The sequence below is a fragment of the Aptenodytes forsteri genome, unplaced genomic scaffold (assembly GCF_000699145.1).
Source record: "Aptenodytes forsteri isolate BGI_AS27 unplaced genomic scaffold, ASM69914v1 Scaffold53, whole genome shotgun sequence".
In the NCBI taxonomy this organism is placed as follows: Eukaryota; Metazoa; Chordata; class Aves; order Sphenisciformes; family Spheniscidae; genus Aptenodytes; species Aptenodytes forsteri.
The window spans coordinates 10,997,354-11,020,082 of record NW_008795909.1 but is presented as its reverse complement, the minus strand read 5'-3'; the positions used below and the strand labels follow the sequence as shown (position 1 = coordinate 11,020,082).

General features: G+C 43.7%; 1 protein-coding gene across 3 annotated transcripts in view; it reads left to right on the top strand.

Moving 5' to 3' along the window:
• The window catches only part of MGLL (monoglyceride lipase), a 69,082-nt gene that overhangs the window by 18,726 nt on the left and 27,627 nt on the right, over nt 1-22,729 (top strand). For all 3 annotated transcript variants that reach the window (XM_009284441.2, XM_009284443.1, XM_009284440.2), the window contains exon 3: nt 4,018-4,124. In XM_009284441.2, coding sequence (XP_009282716.1) covers nt 4,018-4,124 — 107 coding nt within the window. The remainder of the gene's footprint in view (nt 1-4,017; nt 4,125-22,729) is intronic.

The following is a 22,729-nucleotide window of genomic DNA, read 5'->3' as shown; positions in this document are numbered from 1 at the left end:
AGCACAGTGGAGATGTGGGAGCAGGGACTGGTAAATGGTATACACCATCACCTCCTAATGGGAGATAAGTAAACACAGCCAGTAGTTGATCTGAACAGTAAAGACAAATATTGTCCTGCCCTCTTGTTGTAATAAGTAACTGCATCTGTTCGCCAAGCTGCGCAGTACCAGGAGGCAGAAACCTGCAGTGGGGAGGGAGGAAGAGGAAGTGAAGGCTGTGGGAAGGGCAGGGATCTGTCAAAACTAACTGTTGCTTTTGCAAACAGCAGTCAATAAACTGGTTTCCTTTAATAGCCATTGTTGTTGCACTAGTTAGGTGAGAGCAAGCATGTGGATGCTTACTCATGCTACAGCTCACACCTTGGCTTTGTGTGGAGACACACCTGCAGAGTGTGGGGAAATCGTGCTGTTGTGTGATTAGGTGCTTTCTTGAGCAGATGCCAGAGCAATGCCATTTTGAGATGTTCAGCAATTACAGTTCCACTAGCCAAGGCCAGCTGAAGCATCCAAAGATACATCGGGTTTCCCAGCCTGCGGTTAGCGAGACTGGAGTTAGCATGGGTTCAGGCACAGGTCAGTCTCCACCAGAAAGCTTTGCAGGCTGTGCACAATGTTTTCTACCTGACATATGCACGTTTCTAAGGATTTCACCAGTGCTACCGCAAGAGCTGGAGGTGAAGAAATTTCTCCCCAGGATCAATTTGATACATGGCCAATAGGCAAACCTTGTTTAAACAAAACTTCCATTGAGGTCGCACACAGAGGCACTGCAGCCCTACAAAATCTCAAAGCCTGCAAGGGTTTCTGTGTTAATTTTAAGCGACTCTGTGGAAAGCAGTCTCTGATATTCTGTTATGTCAGCCATTGAGGTAGGAAAGAGCAGGCTGCGATTTGAGAGCAGGGGTGTCTGCAAAAATGTTTACATACAGTAAAGAACTGCTGTCAGTCAATCTAATCACTCGCTGTATTTTCATGCCAGCTTGCTAGTGAAAATATGTTGCACCTTGTATTTGTTATACTGCCTTCAGGTGTTATTTGCCAATTCTAAACTTGTTTTGTAATGGAAAATGGGAGATTAGATGAAAAAGCCAAATCCTTCAATCCTTGCTCAGATGATACTCATACTAATTTCAATTTTTCAAGCTGTTGTGTTTAGTTTATGGCCCCTGTGCTTAGACCCAAAAGCTGGAGCTAAAGAGCTATGTAGAAGTGACCTAGTTTTTAGTCAGTAAAGCCACTCTCACTTTTTATCGAACAACAAAACGAGCTACTTCTGTTTCAACATAACAATTTGGAAATTTTACTTCTTGTTTATGACTATTGATAGGACAAAACTTTCAAAAGTATCTAAGTCTTCTCAACAGCTACTGCCATTAGGGCTCTTAAGGCACAAATAGTCTCAGGAATTTTATTCAGTATTTTGCAGACAAATAATAACCCAGGACTCTTCCCCGTGGTGTCCAAAGGCTGAGTTCTGCAACGCCTGGCAATTGTTGTGCTAGATGAGAGGAGAGGTTGCAGGAACACCTTGCCTCTCTGAAGCATTGGGGTTTTTTTCTTTTCTCACTGGTTTCACAGAAGATGAGGGGGCTGAGCATCTAGCAGCATGCTGTCAGGCAAAGTCGTGGTGCTGCATCAGTGTGAATGAAAGCAAAATTAGGGCTTTGCTGTCAGGGGGATGAAATAATGGCAAGAATTTCCTAGCAGAGATCTCTTTGCCAGCTTCCCATTAGGTTTCATTCACTTGATGCATTTCACTGCATACATTTCTTTGAGAAATGAAGGGCTGTATTCCGTCAGCCAAGTTGCACCTTAATGCTGTGCCTAGTCAGCAGAAAAAAAGGTAGGTCCTCCGAAGAGTAGCTGAGGGCTTAAGTAAGACACTGAGCAGGGAAGCTGTCAAGAGCCAGGTAATAGGAGGTATATGGCAGAGAGACTTAGCCTGGCTGAGTCTGCTGGATATCAAGGTGATGGGTACACAGGAATTTTCTCTCACATTTCGTTAGTTTCTGCATTGGAGTCCTGTGCCCGCCGTGCCCCTGCTTGCTGTACCGCAGAGTCCAGAGCGTGCGGGTTAACAGCCTGGCTTCGCTTCACCCCCAGCCCCAGTGCTGCATTTCTGAACATTTGGCAGATCTGACAGCCCCAGACTTGGGGGCTGTGATGTGTGGTCTCTTTGGGTGACCCAGGATCAGGACTGAAATATCAGACCATTACGCGTAGGTGGAGGCAGAAGCATTTGGATGGTGCCTCCAATTTTCAGGGGCACGTATAGAATAATGACTTCCTATTGCAGCACTGGCCGCAGTGTCTCTGCTGAGCTGCCTGTGTCTGGGAGGGGTGGGACACGTAATGCCATGATGCCTCTGCTGCAGAAAGTTAATGTTCTCTGCTGTGCAATGAGCAGTCTCTCCATTTCTTCAGTATTTGGAGCTATAATAATAGACCCTGCACTCTGAAAATTGGACTGTCTGGCAAGTGCATTGATAACTTGACAAATCTATTGACTGGGAAAGATGACAAAGGAAGAAATGAGTGCTCCACACTAATCGTTTTGAAACCTTCAGTGGTACTAAAGAACATTTGTAAGGCACAGCAAGTGAAATATGCTACACGACCTAACCTCACCCTTGCTAATTAGTATTAGACAGATACCAGAGCATCTTTGCATTGCTGCTTTTGTGTTTGCTGTGTGCTCCGTAAAATCCTTCTGGTTTCGATGGGTGCTCTTTCAAGTTGTCTAGCATGAGCAAATACTTTGAAGCAGGTGCTAATCAAAGAGCTAGAGCAGGAGTTTCTACATCATCCAACATCTTTTTTAAGTTTAAATATATTAAGATCAAAGCTGTTTATTGCGGTGAACACACTGTCTAAAAATATATTCAAAACCTCAATCAAAATAAAGTTGAGGAATTCACTAGCTGTAAACTGCTGTCATTATTTTATATTGTCAGTTCATTTAATATTTCACTGTTAATGTACTGAAAATGTCTAACTTGTAGCCTTCAAACTGTTTTGTGGTTGCTGATGTTGCAATGACAGATGGTACTTTTAAATGAACAAGTTATGTTTATGTTGCTAAAGCTGGATTTTAAATAGTCACCTGTCGAATTCAGCAAAAATTCTGTAATTTCATTGCTACTTCTGCTGTAGTTCTGGACTAATTCTATGCAAACTTTGCCCAGTAAAAACACTGGGAAGGTTCATTCAACTTCAGCCACTCTCACTTGATGCCATTCCAGTAAAAGTAAAACATAATTGGTAAAAGTGGAATCTTTGAAGATAAGTATTTGCGTGTCATTCAAAAAGAAGTGTCTATTAGACTGATGTTTTTTATGATCCCTGCCTATAGTCATACGGTGGCTATGTAAGAGTCACTTTAATCACCAATGTGAAGCAACTGTTCTGGGGCAGAAACTGGAATGGTAAAATTACCAGAATTGGGGGCAAAAGAAAAAATTCCAAACTCCAATCAACGTTCAGGACTCTGCTTGAGATCCATTCTTTAGCTGAAATGTCATCTCTAAGAGTGCTCTGTAGCATCAGACAGTGTTGTAAGGTATGAAGTTAAGAACGATATTTGTATTTGAAATCACGGGGAATATCAACCCTAAATGAAATCAATGGCAACACTTCCACTGTAGGAGCAGTGTAGACGCCTCAAGCCCAAGATGTAGTTATCCAGCTGAAGGATTGATGCTGATGCCCATCTGTATCTTCAACTTGCAGCAGGCCATGGTGGCAGACAAATGGGAAGGAGCAGTGTCTGTCCCATGAGCAGCTGACATCCATGTGGTCTGTCCTACTGACACCTGGTGAAGACCAGGTCCATGGCAGATCAGGATGGCAATTGGTTCTCCTCTGTTAAAACCCACCTCAGACATTATATACTTGCCTTGTATTTGCTGATGTCTGAAATGCTGTTGCTAAATTGAACATGCTGTTTTTACTTGCAGCTCTGAAGCCTTTGTGGGTTGATTGCCAAGTTAATGATTTATACCTTAATGCTCCATTTAGGGCCCTCGTGTTTATCGCTCATGGCGCTGGGGAACACTGCGGCCGCTATGATGACTTGGCCCAGAGGCTGACAGGACTTAACTTGTTTGTTTTTGCCCATGACCATGGTGAGTAGCCTAAAACAGTACTTGATTTACAGCAGCTCAGGACTTTACTGAAGCAAATGCTATTAAAGCTACTCAGCAGTGAGAGAAGAGTTAATAAAATATTTACACTTCAGCATAAATGAGAAGGGGATCATCTGTTGCTTTGTAACAATCTGCATATTGAATCTGTAAAAAAGCTATCCGGGTTCCTTGAGTTTTCCTCAGCCTTGTCATTGATATTACTGCCGGTGCTATTTTAACTTCTGTCTAAGGGATTATTTCTCTCTCACCTATCTCTTGGGGGGTGAGGAGTTATTATCCACTGTGGAAGTGGGACTAGGAGCTATTTCTGTTGGATTCATGCTCGTTGTCCTAAATGATCCCAGAGGGGAGGCTGAGATGACAGCACAGCTTTCATACACCAATACAACTAGACAGCTGCACCCATGGGTGCACTGGGACATGGACAGGCATGGAGACATCACAGACCTTTCTCTGGACGCATCTCCACAGTCCAGCAGAGACTCTGGAGCTGGCTGTACACACCTCAGCTCTGATGAGAAAGCAGCTTGAGTGCATGGAAGTGTGTGATAACAGAGCAACACCACTTCAGCCCTCAGCCAGTAGGTCTGGGCAATGCTGTGCCATGTAGGCTTACTGTCCCAGCCTCTTCTGGCTTGAAGATCTCTGCTCTGTGCTCCATTCTATGACACAGATATGCTGGGTATCACCAGATCTCCTGCAGCACGTGAACTGGGACATCCCGATAACATATTTGAACCATTTATCCTGGTTCTTTGATAGCCTCCTGTCACACCTGACTCCTGCAACTTCATGACTTCCTTATGCTTGGAAGTCTTTGCTTTGTTTTTATCATTGCAGATCGCTGCCTCCCTGCAAGAGTCACTCTAGATACTAGCAAAATGAATCAATGGGATTAATGATGGCAGTGGACAAAAGGCAAGGCCAAATTCTGAGCTGACAGGTTGAAACGGGATGAATCTCAGTTAGTGTAAATCTGATCTCCTTCTGGCAGATCCTCCCCTGACATCGGGGAAGTACACTGCAATACATTGGAAAGTACACTGCAATTCACTTGGCTGAAGCTGAGACTCAAACCTGCCCCTAGATCTCCTCAAAGACAGGACTGCTTAATTTGGGCTTGAAGATCCTGAATGCGGTAGAAGGTAGAGCATGTGAGACATTGCACCATTTAGTCTGCGAGAGAAAAGGTAAAACCTTACTGAATCCAGGTGACCAAGGCTTCCCCTCACACTTGCTCTCATGACTCCCTTTCAATCACAGCACTGCACTTAGGTGCAAAAATTAACCCTATATTTTCCCTGAAAAAGAGAATACCTAGTCCTCGGGACAGCTTGCAAGGAAAGTAAATTAAAAACGTGATTTTTCTGGGTAATCGATCACATGCCATATTCAGGGCTGGCTTTACAAAGACAGTTGACCCGTGCAGATGTATCGTAGCTGACCACATCAGTCTCTTTCTCCCTATATAGGCACAATATTTCTAAGTGTTGATTCATTCATTTCCATATACTTCCTTCTGAGCTGGACGTAGGCTAGCAGGAGTCTGCAGTAATCCCAGTAGAAAGTGTCTCCATTCCTCTTTGTTTATCTGTATGGCATAAAGTTTATGAGGAAGGCAATGGAACAGGCCACGTGCTGTCCACTCTGCAGCTGCTGTCAGCAGACCACAGACAATATATGCAAAAAGTTACTGAACTCTGGGACACACAAGCAATTTGTTCAGAGCCACCGTGGGCCTGCGGTTGCTCGCTGTGCATGCTTAACGTCATGCCTTAGTTCCTCATTCCCTTAAAACTCAATACAGGGTTTAAGAAGTAGAGTTAAAATAAAAATATTTGAAGCAACAAACCTAGAAGAAATGATAAAACGTATTTATTGCATGGATTTGATATGGAGAATGCCTCTTCTGTTAATGGAGAAGGTCTTTGGGGTGAAAGTTCCTGTCAGGCATTTTTTGTGCTCTATAAGGAGACAGTTATCTGCTCTCTTTTTCCTTAAATATATTTTTGACTAGAGAAACATAAATATTTGATGAGGTTTTTTCTTCTGTAGACTGATGTTGCTGGATTAATTAGTTCACTTCAATTAATACAAATCTGGTTGCTCAAGCCAGTTAACAACTTCATTCTCCCTGTCAAACCTACAGTTTTCTTTGTAAATGCAGTTTGTTTTTAAATCATCAGTAATGGGGAGAGGGTAAAGAGGAACCTGAAAGCAGAACAATGGAAACACAGTTATGTTACACAAAGAGCTAATTTAACTGAACCTAGATTCGCTATAAGTTAGAACGACAATTAACATATTTTAGGCTCTGTAAAACAATCTTTGCACCTGAAGAGGTAAGCGGTGAGGATAAACTTTGATGGAATACAGGTTACAGCCTGAGCTGGATGCCAGCAAGAGCTAAAGGCCATAAACACCTCCATTGCCAAATTTGCTCAGATCAGACTGAGCTTTCCTCCACCATTTTATCTATTCCAAATCATTTCACCAGTGTGTTCCCCCTTTGCGTCCTGTCCTTTGGATATCTTTGGGTAATATTGATTATTCAATCATGTTAGCATAATAATTGCTTTCTATTCCCCATCTCTTACAGTGGCTCTTAGTCTTAAGAGCTTGGCGTAGATTTCCTGACCTGGACATTTATTCTGGTTCTGGTATTCTCAGGGATAAAATTCCCAATATAGGCGCATTATCCGTGAGATTATTAATGCAGTTCCACAGCATGGCTAGCATGATTTCCCAAATGAGTTGGGAAGTTACTAGGGCTGTAGTATGCATGACTTGACTGATTTATATTGTGTCCATCCTTCAGTCAAAACAAGGAAAAATAATTTCCATTTATATTGCTGAGTCTGTAGGAGCTTAGGCACTGGGTCTAAATCTTGCCGAAGGCTGCTCTGCCCCACTGCTTCCTGTTATGCGAGGCTTCGGCAAAAAGGTTGGCATTTCGCAGAGTAACAGTATTCACCCAAATTTGTGTCTTAGTATTGCCCCATATAAGGTATCACTGGCTCAGTTCTCTTAGTATGTCAGGATTCATGCATTTACTCTTCGGGGTATTTCATAGAATCCCAAGACCGCTGGACCTCATAGATATGTATTAGAAGTTTTCCATGGTGGTGGTGAAAATTTAATTCCGGAAGATCTCTTAACCCTACCTTACATCTAATATTGTTAAATTGCTTTGTTTTATGTCAATCCCATGAAAGAGGAAAATGGTATTTCTTTGTAATACAGCATTTTTTTCTGTGGTCTCTTAAATGGTGTTTTTAATAGGCATGTAACCGTTTCCCATGATTTCTGGGTTTACTTGGTGTGTAGCTTCATGAAGGCAGAGTTAAGGCTGCTGGAATGACCTTGCTATACATTTCTGCAAGCTTTAGGTATTTTGAAATGACATGTCACTTTTTCAATTTCCTTTCTATATTACTTTTATTTTATTATGGCAACATTCTGATGACAGAAGAAAGAGGCAGACAAACATATTAGGTTATTGGCAATCAATTTAGGAAAGCCCTCTTAGAAGGAATACCTGTGGGAGGTTCATCAAACTGGAGTGATACTGTAATTCTTCAGTCAGATGCAGGCGGATTGCAGCTCCATTAGTTATAATGCAGTATTTTTAGGGATCTGTAAAGCTGAGAGCCAAGGAAAATGAGAATAAAGGATAGAGAATGTGGCTTTGTTTTCTCATACCAAGCATTTTAAGTTAGTAAAGCACATGATGTTCCAGCTATCCTCATCTCTCTTCCTATAACATCTCATTTGCTGATATCTTATTCTCTGTGGTTGCATTACAGGGCCAGAGCCCAGAACAACCACAGTTTCACCTTCAAAAGTACATGTCAACTAATAGCAGTTACAAAAGCATTTCCAAGATGCAAGGGCCACAAAAATGTATTTACTTCTCTCTTAGACTTTTTAACAGTAGTGGCACTGGCCCTCTTTTTCACTTGGACTTGCTGGTGCTTCTTACCAGTAATGTGGCTGTCTTACGTGAAGATGAGGAAAGTGAAATACTTAGCCCTAACCTGGCAGCAGTTCCTAGCCCTTAGATTTGCTTGAGGACAGCCCCTCCAACCTCCCTCTCTCTCCAGACGGAATAAAACCTCTAGCTGTCCTGGTACGTGGAGACCTCCAACCCTTTGACCCTCTTTGAAGCTGTTGAATTTCCCACTCTCGAGTTATGTGTAACATCAGATCAAAGCAAAGGGAAAGGTTGCAGCTTTAACACCTTATTCATATTCCTTAGATGTTTCTAACTGAATTTCAGCTTTCTTTTTCATCCTTGCTGCTACTTTGTGTGTGGTGAGCATTTCTGATGGGTTAGCAGGGCCCTCTGACACCTACTGCTGCTTGTGCTCCCCATTAATTTTCTCACTGTTTTCTCTATTTAACAAAGCACTTATTTCTAAAAAGTAGAAAATAGCTGGAGCAGAGATTTTTAAATGCATCAAATATTAGCTGGTTTTGTTTTGTTTTTTTTCCAAGTGATTGCTATGTTGTTCTCGCAACTGTAAAAAGACCATTTTGTTGATGAGAACAGAAGGCTTTTATTTATTCATAGCACTGGGAAGGATTGATCTACACAGAAAGGTTAAAAAGGACTAAACATGGTGAAACTGGGAGGGGGGGAAATGACTAAGAAGTGTGTCAGCATTAATAAGAGCAAGAATTAGGGTAGCACTGGGAGTGAGAAGTAACAGCTCATGCACACCAGTGCGAGGGAATGTTCCTGGAGAGCAGCGCTCCCTGATGATGTGATCAGGCAGGCTTCAGGGCAACCTCCAGGGATGGAGTCAGGAAAGCCTTGGCAAGCGCTATTCGGAGCTGGTTTGCTCGCAGACCAGCACAACTGTTCCTTGGTGACTGTTAGCGAGGCTGGGTGTGGGCCCGCTTACCCATAGCAATCTGTTCACTTTCTGCTTCCTCAGACTGAATCTACCTCACTAGAGCAGGAAAAGTTTAAACTGCTTTTCTGCAGAGACATAGGAAAGAATGGCACTCATTGTTTGCGTTTCCTTTGACAGGAGGCTTGCAATGGGTTGTGGGCATTTCTATTTATTTTTTTCCAGAGAAGGGCTCCTGGCCTTCAGCATAATACGTGAACGTTGCTGGGAAATAAAATCTTCCATATGCACGGCTGGAAATAACCACAGGTGTGGACGCATTTGCAGGAGTGAAAAATGACTGTTCTCCCCATGAATCCTGTTCTCTTTCATGCCCTCGCAGCAGGAAGAACCTCACACAGAACTGGGATTTGCTTGCACACGAAGTTGCACTACCTGAACCATACCAGCAGCCATGCTCTGAGCAGCTGGACTGCTACTGATGTGCTCATCCTTAGACAGGTGCTCTCCTTGGCTAGCAAAGGGAATATAGCACTAGCTGTGTACCTGTATTAGTGCATCCTCTTTTGGGCTTCTTCTGAAGTGATGAAAGTTGTTCCCCCAGGAGAAATTCATAGTGCTGCCCAGCCCCATGCATAAACACAGGTCCTGAACCTACTGCGTGCTATAGGCAGAGCTCCCATAGTAGGGTAGCATGGCTGGCAGGCAGTGAGGTCTGCAGTCGTGCAAAACCACGGTGTTTCCCACACACAAGTGTCATGGGGGGGTGGAAAATGCTGTTACAGTTCGGACTGGAGTGGTGACTGCAAGGGCAGGAGGAGAGTCAGAGCCCAGCTGTCAGGTTGAGTTGCCTTCTCTCCATATGCATTTCCTCTGCATAAAACCCTGCTCTTCAAGAGTCGGGAAAGCGCTTTCTTTCAATATTTTTACTAACAGTTCCAATCTGAAGACTCTGAGCCCATTCATGTTTGTCAGATAAGGACTGCTGTGGGGGCATTTGCCGCTGATAGTTCGTTAGGATTGTCGAGCAAAGAAGGAGGAAGTTCTTCAGAGCTTCAGATTAAACTTTGCAAGTACATTCCCTATGGGAAAATTAGCCCTTTTGTTCTTCAAATTTTCTCAACTTGTCTGTCTTTCAGTCTTTTATGATAATTCATTTGGAGCAGAGCAAGAGCTGCTAAGGGGTGATTAATCTGTCCCACCATGATCCAAGTGTATGGACATAAATCTTTGTGCATATAGCTCTGAAAACTGCTAGATTGAAAGCTCATGACAGAGCAAAAACTACGGGAATATAAGGGGACACTTATTTATGATTCTTGGACCCCTGATCCATGTTAAGTGTCACATGGACCCATGAGCCCCGTCTGGAATTCATCCATTTTCCCCTTTTAACCTGGGGGAAGATTGGGTCGTAAACACAGCTGCGACGTCAAAAGCAGGCAGTGATGTTTGCTGCATGGCGTGCGGGCAGAGATGGAAGCTGAGGGGATATACCAGAGAAGAGTCGTGCTGGTCTGCCCCACCTCTCATGTTCTCTCCTGTAAGCAGCCGCTACAGGTTCCTCTTAGCAGGGGGATCCCGGAGGAGATGGCTCTTTGGCCTGGCTGGCAGAGCACTGCCAGTGCCATTTTATCCCTGTTTTGACTCTGTGTTTGGTACGGCCCCAAGCCAGCCTAGCTCTCCCTAGCCTTTCCTTCTCCAAATGTTGAACGAAGGTTGCAGTCAGGCTTATCTGCCTTCCAGGGCAGCAGTGAGGAATGCTCAGCATGTGTGGGGCACGCAGGAGGTGAAACCACAGACCATAATTACAGGGTGAGAGTTCAGATACTGCAGTACACCATGTAATTCTTTAGGCAGTGAGAAAACTAAGAACCTGGAGCAAAGTCCTCCTATAAAACAAATAGCTACTGAGTAAACTTAGTTCTGCCACCCTTTTCTAACTCTGTTTAGGTTGTGGGGATTCTCATGTAAAGTGGGGCTACAGCGTGTGCTTCTCCCAACACAGATGTGAATTCTGAACTTGAAGACCAAAAAGCAAGATTTAACTTGAGATGACCTGGGAGGCCAGCCTGCCCATCACTGATGAGCTCCAGCCAAAGTGAAACCAGTCACTTCTCACCTCCAGCTCTTCGGGAGTGATGACTGGTCTTGTAGCACTGGATCTCAGAGCAGCACTGACAGCTGGCTAAGGAAAACACGTCATTCCGTTTGAGCCTTTTTCATACCGCTAAAAGATGCAACTTTCCCCATGCATTGGACAAGCTCTTGAACACACTCTTTTGACTGGCTAGTGTATTTTCTCTTGCTTTCTCCCAGATTGCTGCATGGAGTCGGGCTCTGTTGGTGGTCATGGATAGTACCTCCCAGAGAGGCCACAGCTCGTGTAGGAAAAAGTGGTTTGGATACACCTCCTACGACACAATGATGCTGAAATGTATAATTGTATCAGAATACAGTGCAGCCCGGGGTAGCATCCTGTGGCACAACAGGCAATTGCAAGTACTTTGAGATGGGTTTTATTAAACGGAGGTGTGCACGCTGTTATTGTTATTTTTGAGAAGCTCATTACATACTTCTGCAGCCCAGTCTTGCTCTGGTGAAGCCATCTCAGCAGTGATTCTGTCACTTTAGCGCTCGCCCTTCATTCACACTGGGACCATACAGTCCCGAATCTCCGCCTGCACCACATGGCATCTTTCAGGGTAGTAAGCAGTGTTGCCGTTTGAGGAGAGCAACTACACAACAGCAAGAAAACACTATGTGAATCGTGAAAGCAAATAACCTACAGTGTCTCATGCTCTAGAGGAAGCCACAAGCTGGGACTTGGAAATCCAAGTGCGGCTTTTATTTTGTTTGTCTTGTGAAGGCAGATGAAACAACGCTGTCGAGCCAGGAAGCAGCTAGACCACAGCAAACTAAAAATAAAGAGACAGTGAGGCTGCGCACAGCTGATGTATCTGACAGTGCACACGTAAGCCACAGTGGAGTGTTTTGCTTAAAACGTTTGGGTTAGGAAAGGGGCAGGGGATACTCAGAGGTGTTTCCCCTCCACACCACTCAGGGGATGAGACTTTCTTTGTTTCATGGACTTCCCAAGATTGATACTGGAGCCGTGCTGATGTAAAAGTGGGGAAAACATGGTCCTGCACCTATCTTTTAGGCAAGGGGTTTTGGAAATTGTGAGGACTGGATACACCTTTAGCACAGACACATAGAAGCAAGAGCACCTGAAATCAGACATGTGGTGTCATCTAATGTGTGCCATGAAAGCATGCCAAACCAAACCTGGGCTGCTCAAGGCAATCTATTTGTTTATCTGACCAATTTTTTTTTTAAAGTCAGATTTAATTGTGGTGTAATCAGTGATATAAAATAGGCAGGTAAGTTCTGTGCTATAACCCAGAGCTGGATGCAGGCATTGTTTGGATGAGGGGGGTGGAGGCAATGCAGATGCTCCTTCATCACTGCCCCATATGTGCCCATCACTAGATGATAATGTTGGACTGCGGTAAAGATTGCAAAAGAATGGTTATGGTTTCCTCAATTCCCCCAATTACTCTGCTCCTTCCAACTGCTCAGCCATTTCCTCACTGCTGTAGATCCACCCTATAACAATAGATTATTGAATAAACAACAACGTATCATCCAGTCAAACAGGATCATTGGCTCAGGTCCTGGCTGAGCTGAGCTTGCTCTTGATGCAGCAGAGGTGTGGGTTCAGCTCCGAGTGAAGCAGAGCTGGGACACCCTATGCTCCGGTTTTGCCCCATCCACCTGGCACGAGCCGTTCTCTTTCCTCGCTCCATCAGGTGATGAGAAGAAGATGCTACAGAGCCACCTCCCCTGGCTTTGCTGCAAGCCCACTTTATGATGGAATCCTTTTTGGGGCACACTGGGGTCGGAGGAGCTGGTTTTTACTCTGAAAGCAGCGGGCCGTGTAATCTACCCTATTTCTCCTAATTATTCACTGCTTACTAATGAGCAGAGGAAGAAATGTCAACGGGTTATTCCATGAGGGAGTACATCTTAGCAGCTGCTTCTTGAACAAAGCCTCGCTGTTGGCCTTCACACAAGGAGGCGTGAGGCTGTAACAACGGGCTCTAGTGAGAGCGGACACAGCGATAGAAGGAACAGAGTGCTCCCTTTTGAGCACAACAACTTTGAGCGTGGAGCTGTCGGCACTGGCCACCTTCCAGACCGTGCTCCTCAACCTGTCACTGTTAACAGTTAACAGACAGACAGCATGACAGAGGAAAGACATGTCATTAATTCGGGAAGCTTAAAAGGCTTCCTTCTTCTCATGAGGGTTGAGTCCTTCTGGCTTCCCTTCTGTGATTCTGCCTCTCAGATGAGAGAGACCCTCCATGACAAAGAGGAGTGGGCCACTAAATTTGTGTGGGGTGCCGATAATGTTGGGACTAAGTGATAGGAATTTTGGACAACTGGTCCTGATAATCAGGAATAAAACATCCTTTATTTGGACAAAGGGTTCACTTTGGTGAATAAAGGAAACTAAAGAGGAAATAGCCTTGACTGAACTAAGTTCATTTCATTTCACAACCTGTTGTCTCAAAGATCTGTGCAATTGTCATCTGTACTCAGTCTTTACATATATCAATCAATCCCCACATCAAGGGTCAAATTCTGCTTTCACAGCTGCTCAGGTAAATCCAGGACAACTCTGTCACCATGTCAGAAAGCAGGTTCAGGCATGTAACTTGTAACTGCATTTCCCATTAGTGAAGGAGGGTTGGCAACCTCGTGTAATGTTTTCAACAGCTTACTTGCTCTCCCATAACCAGCTTTGCTAGCTGTAGGAGTATGTCTGCATGCAAGATGGAAGGACAAGGACCAGATGGTTATTAAAGAGCTAAGGCTGAGAGAACAGATCATTTCATGTTGCTAGCTGTGTCTATTATCTGGGGCTATTGGACAGACACCAAACTTGCTTCAAACTTTGTTCCAGGGGTCATTTCCTTTGACATCCATGGCAGAACATTAGTTCATATCAGCAAGGACTTTGGCCTCAAGAAGTGTCAGAGGAATCTGTATTCTTTAATGGAAAAAATAATAAGTGGATGTTGCATATACCCTCAGTGGACCTTTTTCATTAACGGCGTGGATGATGGGATGGAGAGCACTTTCAGCAAGTTTACAGGGGTACCAAATTGTGGAAAGTGAGCATATGCTGGAAGGCTGCAATTCATAGGAACCGTGACAGGCTGAAGAAACAGACTGGCAGGGACCTTATGAAGTTTTAACAAAGGCGCTTGTGAAGCTCTGCATCTGGGGTGGAGTAACCCCATTCAGCATTAAAGTTTGGGCACTGAATGAATAGAAAGCAGCTTTGCAGAAAAGGACCTGGGGATCCTTGCAGACAAGTCGAACATGGGTCAACAGTGTGACCTTGTGGTGAAGAAGGCCACCACATACTGAGCTGTATTGGAAAGATTATAGCCAGCAACTCAAGAGAAGTGATTATTCTCTTTCATTCAGCATTTGTGAGACCACATCTGAAGCACCGGGTCCAATTTGCTCCCCAGTAAAAGGAAAACATTAACATACTGGAGCAAGGCCAGAGGAGGGCTGTCAAAACAATTAGAGTACTGGAGAACAAGATGTACGAGGAGAGGCTGATAAAACTGGGTTTATTTAGCCTTAGAAGAGAAGGCTAAGAGGAGATCTTATTGCTGCCTACAAGTCCCCAGTGGGAGGGTGTGGAGGCAGCAGAGCCAGACTCTTCTTGGAGGTGCACGGTGATGGGATGAGAGGGAACTGACACAAGTCACAGCATGAGAAATCCCAATTAGATACAAGGAAAAATGTTTTCACCATGAGGGCAGTCGAATGCTGCAGCAGGACCCAGAGAGGTGGGGAAATATCTAGCCTTGGAGATATTTAAAGCTCAACTCAACAAGGCCCTGAACAACCTGATTGAACGGGAAACACTTTGAGTAGGGGCTTAAGCTAGATAATCTCCATATGTCCCTTCCAGCCTCCGTTATTCTTTATGAACTAAAGAGCATCCTAGCTGCTAGCATTTGGGATGTTGCTTCCAAAATTAAAGCACAGGAGGTTTTGAAATGGGTGAAGAAATGACCCTCTTAAAAGCAGAATTTAATGGTATCTACAATTAGGAACAGCTTCATCTTCAGGAAGATGCTTTTTGATGTCTTTGCACAACGAAAAGAAGGAAGTGTGGGTTTTTTCACCTTTACAGGGACAATTTTTCCATAGCAACAGCATTTCATTAATGTGACTAGCTTTCCTATTGTTTATTTGTCAGATGTGCCTGATTTGGAGGAGGTTGTTTCAGAAGCTAATTACTGATGATTCCTCACCCATAAATCTATCTTCATACAGATGTGGAGTTTGTCATCCTATTGAGTTACAAATGAGTGTTCCAAGTTACTGAACACCATTTGCAAAGTACAGGAGAAAATATATTTTGTGTATATAACTCCTGTTGGATTAAAACATAGTCTGGTTTCCTTCAACGCCTTTTTAGATAGGTAACAGAAGTTAAAGGAGCACAGTCCATCTCAGGTTAGTGTCTAGTTCAGCACTGATCTGGAGGAACAGCCTTATTAAGGAGTGTGGTATTCAAAGAGAGCTCATATATGCACTGAACAAAGGCAAAGGACAGGCAGCTTTACAAAGAGAAGTAAAGCGTATAGCCAGTCAATAAATGGCCTAAAACTGCCATTTCATCTTCATTTTTGATGCACTTTGTGCCCTACCTGCATTGGAAACCAGTGAATAAAATTGCTCTTGCTGAACTGAACAGCTACAGTATCGGGGGAAATTATGCACTAAAGCAAGCAAAACTTTTCAAAATTTCGAATGAGAGAATTGATTTTCCTTACAACATACGTAGCAGTCTGAAGTCATGGGAGGGCTCACTTAAGCTCCATGCATTTGTGTGTTTTGATCAAAACTGGCAGTCTTATTCTACTTTTCACCAAATGTTGCTATTAACAGATGCCCTGGGCCTGCCCCAGGCAAACCTACTGCACTGTGTTTGTTAGTGCATTGTAAAATGGCATGAGCTGTTACAGGGTCTAAACCAACAATAGGTTCCTTGCAAGTGAGGTATCAGCCCCCCCCCAGCTTCACAGTCTTCAGTGGATGTCCCTTAATGGCCCATCCTCCTAGATCAGGTTGAAGGTTGGGGCCGGAGTTGCGCTTGCCAAAATAAAGACGGAGAAGCAGCCCGTATACTGCTTTTTATACTTTGTAATTCTACTGTTTGTTGTTTGATTGTTTATTTGCTCGTTCATAAAGTGTGGCGTGTTGTTATAGTGCTTGTAGGCCTGATTCCTCCATAAATAACTAGCCTTGTTGGTTCACCTGGGAGTAGCTCTATTTGTTATAGACCATGAGCCCTTTTAAGGGACTCACAAGTCCTAAAACTAAGACATCTTTCTTGTTACAAAAGATGCAGAGACTTTTTTAAAAACCAAAATGTTCTCTAGCAGTGACTGCAAACAAGACATTGAATATTGCAGCAACAAGCCCCAGAAGCAAAATAGACGATGAACGAAGGGAAAAATTCATCCTTTTTTGCTTCACATATTCAGATTCTTCCCTCTTTAATCAGTCTGAGTGTTGCAGAGAAACATATTTGGTTACAGCGTCTGTTTTTTTCAGTTAATCATGTTCCTCCTATTGCACATTCATATTGAATGTGAAACAGGACATCTCTTTGTTTATTAAAACATACTCTTATTAGGAACACAGACAGGAAGACACTCCCTGGGTTATCTAGTCTTTTGTTCCTGCAAATAGCTTCCCTCTGTCTTTTTCACAAAAGGCCAAAGCTCAGTTTTTAACCAAGTTTGGTTGGTAGCAAACACTGTTCCAGCTGAGCAGGCTGTTCCAGGCTCTTGCTCCTCTGACTCTTAGAAACTTCTCACTTTTTGTCCCAGTGTATTTCTGCCCACTTTAGGGCTATATATTTCAGTGCCAATGTTTTTCTCTTCTCCATCTATTAGTTACCCACAACATGTTAGTTAAGAGCATTTCTCTTTTGGTCTCACACCTTGTCTGCAGGGCCTGGCAGAGCATTAACATTAACTGACGTCTCTCACTTATGTATGACATAGCCCTTGGACCTTTCCTGGTTCTGCCTCTCCTTCCCCCTTTGAGGCATCGGCCGATCACGTATGTGCCAGATGCCCGCCCTCATCTTCGTCTCTAGCTCCTTCAGGGATGGTGCCAATGCGTGCGCTCCCAGCTCAGCACTGCAGCTTCTCTTTAATTTCAGAATGCCTTTAATTTAAAACCATGTTTATAATGTGATTTTTATGTAGTTTGGGGGTTTATTTCTTAATTGCTTGAGCTCTATGTCTCTACACACAGAAAACACACTTGCACCCTCTGAAGGCGGTAGCTAAATGTCACTAACTTCAGTGGGGCCATGATTTGACTCATAGGTTTTAAGGTTGTTTTTCCTATTTTAGTAAGAAGCTAACACGTCTTGGACTCTTATTTTAGAGAAGAACAGATCAATTTAGCTGATAAAGGGGTGTACAGGGAACTATGAGAATAATGGTTGGTGATTTGGGAAAATGATTTCAGAATTTTAAAAAATTAATCTTCATAATTGAAAGCCTCTGGCAGTGTGATCCTTTTCATTTCCGAGTCCGTTAGTAAAATAAAGTAGAACATCTGGTTAGCCTCTGGTTTGGTCTCCGACTCAGATGAGATTTTCCAGCATCACAGTAGCATTCCTTTCAGCCTTGAGCATCTTCCTTCTTTATAACAACAAAATGAGGACTGCAGAAAGATCTCACAAAACCTAAGGCCAGCTGGAAGAAGTCTTACCTGAAGGTGTATGTGGAGCCCACTCTGGAGCCTTCTGTGCAGTCTGGCGGCCAGGGAGCCAGCTGCAGTGGAGGTGTTCCAGTTCCGTAATGCACTAAGACATCGAATGAGAACTCATCAACCCATTTCGGTAAGCAACAGCCAGTCTTCAGATGATAACGTAGCTTGGTCTGTGCCAGCTGTGGCCAAATTTTGGTGACCTGAACTAGAAAAGCTCTTTTGCTTGGTATTCCGAAGACTTCCCTGGATTTCACATAGCTTTAGGTCTGGCCTACGGTCTGTTATGTTTCAATAGAGCAGCAGTTTTAGTAGCCACGGATATCTCTTGCAGGTAGTCCTTCCCATTAATCATATGATCGATCCTGTATGATTCAGATCAGGATGTGGCTCATTCTGTATTGCAGTAGTAGACTATGCAAGAAGGTGTTTGGGAACCCTCACTTGGCTCTGCCACAGATTCATCGTGGATCTCAGGAAAAACACTTCACCTCACTATATCGCGGGTTACTCATGGCAAAATCCAAACGTGATACCAACCCACTTCCAGAGAGCTTGCAGACGAAAAGCCCTGAGCTCCAAGAATGTAAAACTGTTAATGTGAATGGCTCTTTACAGGCTGAGAGGAAGATTCAGCCAGTGAAGAGAGCAGCTTAGAATAAAATATCTCACCAATATTTAAAGGGATGAGGCAGAAAAATAACAAAGGTTAAATTGCAACTGTGTAGCGCTTTCTTATGTCCAAATGCTAAGCGTTTGCTTTCAGAACTGCTAAGGAATGGGGTTGTGGGTGAAAGCAAACAATCATATGTCAGATAATTACGTGCTGGTTGACTAGTTTGGTACTTACATGTCCTTTGGCTGAATTTGTATTCAGGATTGCACCTGGAAACTTGACCACTTCACAAACAATGCAGAAAAGTTACTCTGTACCAGCTAAGCCTGTGCTTTACTCCACCATCTGTCAGTATTGCCCCATGAGTGGAATAACCTGTTTTAACCACAAGGTGAGATTTCCTAGGGCATTAAAACTGATGCCATAGAGCCTATCCTGTGGCACTCGGGGGTTAATTTCCCTGAAGATACCATCTGCAGATTCAGTTCATGGGGAAAGCTGTTATACCCACAGCATCTCTAATGCTGGGATTTATTCAGGGCTTGGCAGTACTCTCCAATTTGAGAATCCTTGTTTAGCTTCAAAAATAAAATTAAAAAAAAGTGCTGAATTGTAGATGGTACAAAGACTAGTGCTCTCAACCCCGGTCCCTTAAAATTGACGTTCTCCACACTGCATTTATTTTCTGGTTCTGAATTTATCAAAGACAAAGTGTGCTGGGACATCCTGGCAGTTTGTCTAATGCTAAGGAGTAGGCAGCCTGATCCGTAGTGGTGCCAAGTTCATGCTCAGTTCAGCAGAGGGCTGGGGGAAGGGAGAGGAGGCTGGGGGCTGTTCTGAACTGAGACTGCCTGATACGACCTGTTATTTTGACTACAGTCCGTGCCTTTTCATGAACATTGGACCTATCCTGCCCAGATTTTGAAGAGAGCTTTCTCTGAGCTGCAAATATGCCCTCGCTGACTGATTGCAAAGTAGCTTGCACAGCCCAAAAGCAACATACAGGTCCGTAGACCTTCAACAGCTCAACACTTGTACCTGTGTGTTGTTTACTGAAGTGCAGACCTGCCAGCTAGTATTCATCGTCTACTGTCAGCCAGCCACGGCTTGAAATGAGTAATAGAGCACAGAAAGCAATAACCTGCCTGTTTGATCCTGGCTTGTTTGGTAAATATATATGTAGTGAGGATTTCAGAGTTGCAGAGAGAAGAGTTACAGAGAAAAGGGTATCAAGTGCTAAAAAGCAGCTGAAACAATAACTGAAATCAATCTCTACCAAGAAAGGACAAGAGCTTTGCTGCAGGACGAATTTAGTAGAGCTATTTACTGCCATGCTACTTTCCCCGTGACTTTCCCCGTGCACCATCTAAATACCACCCAGCCATGAGCCAACTGGCAGCTGTGGGACTCTGCTCTGGCACACTGGGTAGGGTTGTCCCACCCAGGGATGCTCCCTGCCAGCTGCTTAATCGATTTCAGAGTTGCAGAGAGAAGAGTTACAGAGAAAAGGGTATCAAGTGCTAAAAAGCAGCTGAAACAATAACTGAAATCAATCTCTACCAAGAAAGGACAAGAGCTTTGCTGCAGGACGAATTTAGTAGAGCTATTTACTGCCATGCTACTTTCCCCGTGACTTTCCCCGTGCACCATCTAAATACCACCCAGCCATGAGCCAACTGGCAGCTGTGGGACTCTGCTCTGGCACACTGGGTAGGGTTGTCCCACCCAGGGATGCTCCCTGCCAGACCTGCTTAATCAGAAGGATTTTTCCTTAATTTGTGTTGCTGGGAAAAGCAGGTCCCGGTCAGGTCTGGTAGGGTTTGAGTGACCTATAGCTCTATGCGACTGTACCCTGTTAAAAAAACAAACAAAAAAAGCCTACCCTTATTTCAAATAATCCACCTGCTGCTCACCCATTGAGCTTGTGCAAAGTGGGTATAAAAAGCTGTCAGCTCTGGAATAGTGGTATTTCCTTCCTGCCTTGTCAGGAGCAGGGACAAATCCACTCTAATGAGGGTGGCACTGCCATGTGGCAATGCAAAGGAGCGAAGCAAAAAGCGAAAATCTCTTTAACTCTGTGGGAAAGCTCCCTTTGGACAGGTTGATTGAGAACTGGAAGCGCAACCCGTGGGGAGAACTGACCCTGAATGCAGGAGTTTGGGAGCTCTGGTTTGCTAATGACCTTTTGGCAGATTAATTGGTAAAACACCTTGCCGGTGTCTTAGAACATGATTCCCACTTTTTAGAAGCATTATTATTATTCATTTGCCGGTTGCTGAAAAACTTACATAACCAAAAAATCTGTGCCAAGGTTGCTTTGGAATAGAGAAATGCTGTACTCCAGTGCCAAGAATCTCACAGACCAAACAGAACCCACCAGGAGCCCTTGCTCTATATGGGAAATTGTGTTTATTTTAATATGTAAATAAATAGGGTGAAAAATGGCTCTTCTAAATTCTTTTTTTGTTGTTGTTATTGATGTGGTTTCCCAATGGGTGGTCTGCATGGAGGGGAACCTTTTGAAGATAGCTTGAAAGGAAGTTGTGCCTGTCCCCCAAGACATTCGTCAACAGCATGGAGGGAGTTGCTACATGATCCAGCTTTCATCTTCTTTTCTTCTTGATGCCTAATCTACTGTTAGCAGGGAAGAATTAGGACTGTCTTTCCTGAGATAAATTGATTTGATTGTTTTCTCAAGCATAAAAATATTCAAGGCACATGTATGGATTTTGCAATGTAACTAGCTCGCTTGATCATGCTGCAGTGTGCTGGGCAAGCCTCCCTGCTCAGAGATCAGGAGGTGGGTCATTAACTTGCAGCGCTATTTGGAGGGGAACAATCAGGCGGGTTGTGCAAACTCTCAGGCAGGGCAAATGAAACCGTCTTTAAGCAAATAGAAGAGCAAGAAATGAATGGCCTTTGTTAAGGAAAAAATGGAAATGTTTTCTAGTTAAACAAGCTGTCATTTAGGACTTAATAGCATGTGCGTGTTGGAGAGCCAACCCACATGCCAGCCGTGCTTTGGAATAAATGGGCAGGGAAGGGGAAGGGGAGTGTGCAGTTCCACTCCAGCGCTGGCTTTTTCATTGAAAACCCTGACATTTTGAATTGGTGCCCCAGCTGTTCTAAAGCTGGAACCTGGATCAGAAAGTTAATGCAAGTGGACTTTCATCCTTGTTTTCATCTGGAAAAAAATAAAGTTTGCACCCTTTTTTTGGATTTTATGGTACTAAAACAAGAGAAGAAAATTATATATATGTTTTTAAAGCTAAATTAAAATAGCAGGGAGATTGTCCTTGGCTGCTCTCCTCTTCCAGTGAGTGTGGAACTCTAGCTACCAGTAGTGTTATCTTAAGGCATACGTGGAGAGCAGAAAAGAGGCCCTTCTCTGTTCTTAAAAGACCAGCAGCATATAGGTCAAGTGAACTAGTGAGACCTTGGATTAACTCCAGCAAACTCCATGCAATTTTTTCTGCAGTATCTGAGCACTGATGCTGGTTCTATGTCAGGCCAGAATAAGTCTTTGAAGACCAGCTCTCATGCTAAATAAAGTCACCTCAACTATACTTAAGGAAATTACCTGCTCGTGATGAAAGAGGGCAAAATCTCAGTGCAACACTGCAAGAATAACAGTTTAAAATTATTATAGGGCCTTAAATAAAATCACTTAGTGCCAGATTATAAGACTCAGTAGAGGCACCATAAGTTGTGCCTCACTGATTATATATCTTACATTTATATTGTGATTTTCATCCCATGGAAAAAGAGATTAGATAGGAATCGCTTCACCCATCACCAAAAGAAACTCTTTTGCAGAGGAACTCAACAGCTGCTCAACCATCTACGCCGGCTTTGTGCAGCATTTTCAAACCATTGATCCCAGTAGCCTGGTAGAGAAGGGCATTCCCTTCAGCTGTCTTTTGCTTTAATATTCTTGAGGGCTGGCTTGGGATGTGGCATTGCAGAAGGGGCTGAGGAAGAAAGTGGAATACTGTGGTGTATGAGATTTGTGGAGAAGGAACCAGGCTCCATATTCCTCTTTCGTGGGCCTTAGCTTCCACAAGCCGCTCAGCAGCAGCATCCTGATTTTGTGATAGGAATGACAAAGCTACCCTAATCCCGGCGGCTTGGGAAGTGACTGTGGTCTGTGCAGGTTTTCATACTGTCTTGCCCCTTTTCATTACATGACGTCCCAGGAGACACTTGTATTTCTAGTCTGGCCACAGTGACTGCTGTTTGTAAATGCAGCCTATGAAGAGCTCAGTATTTTGCAACACACTCAGATG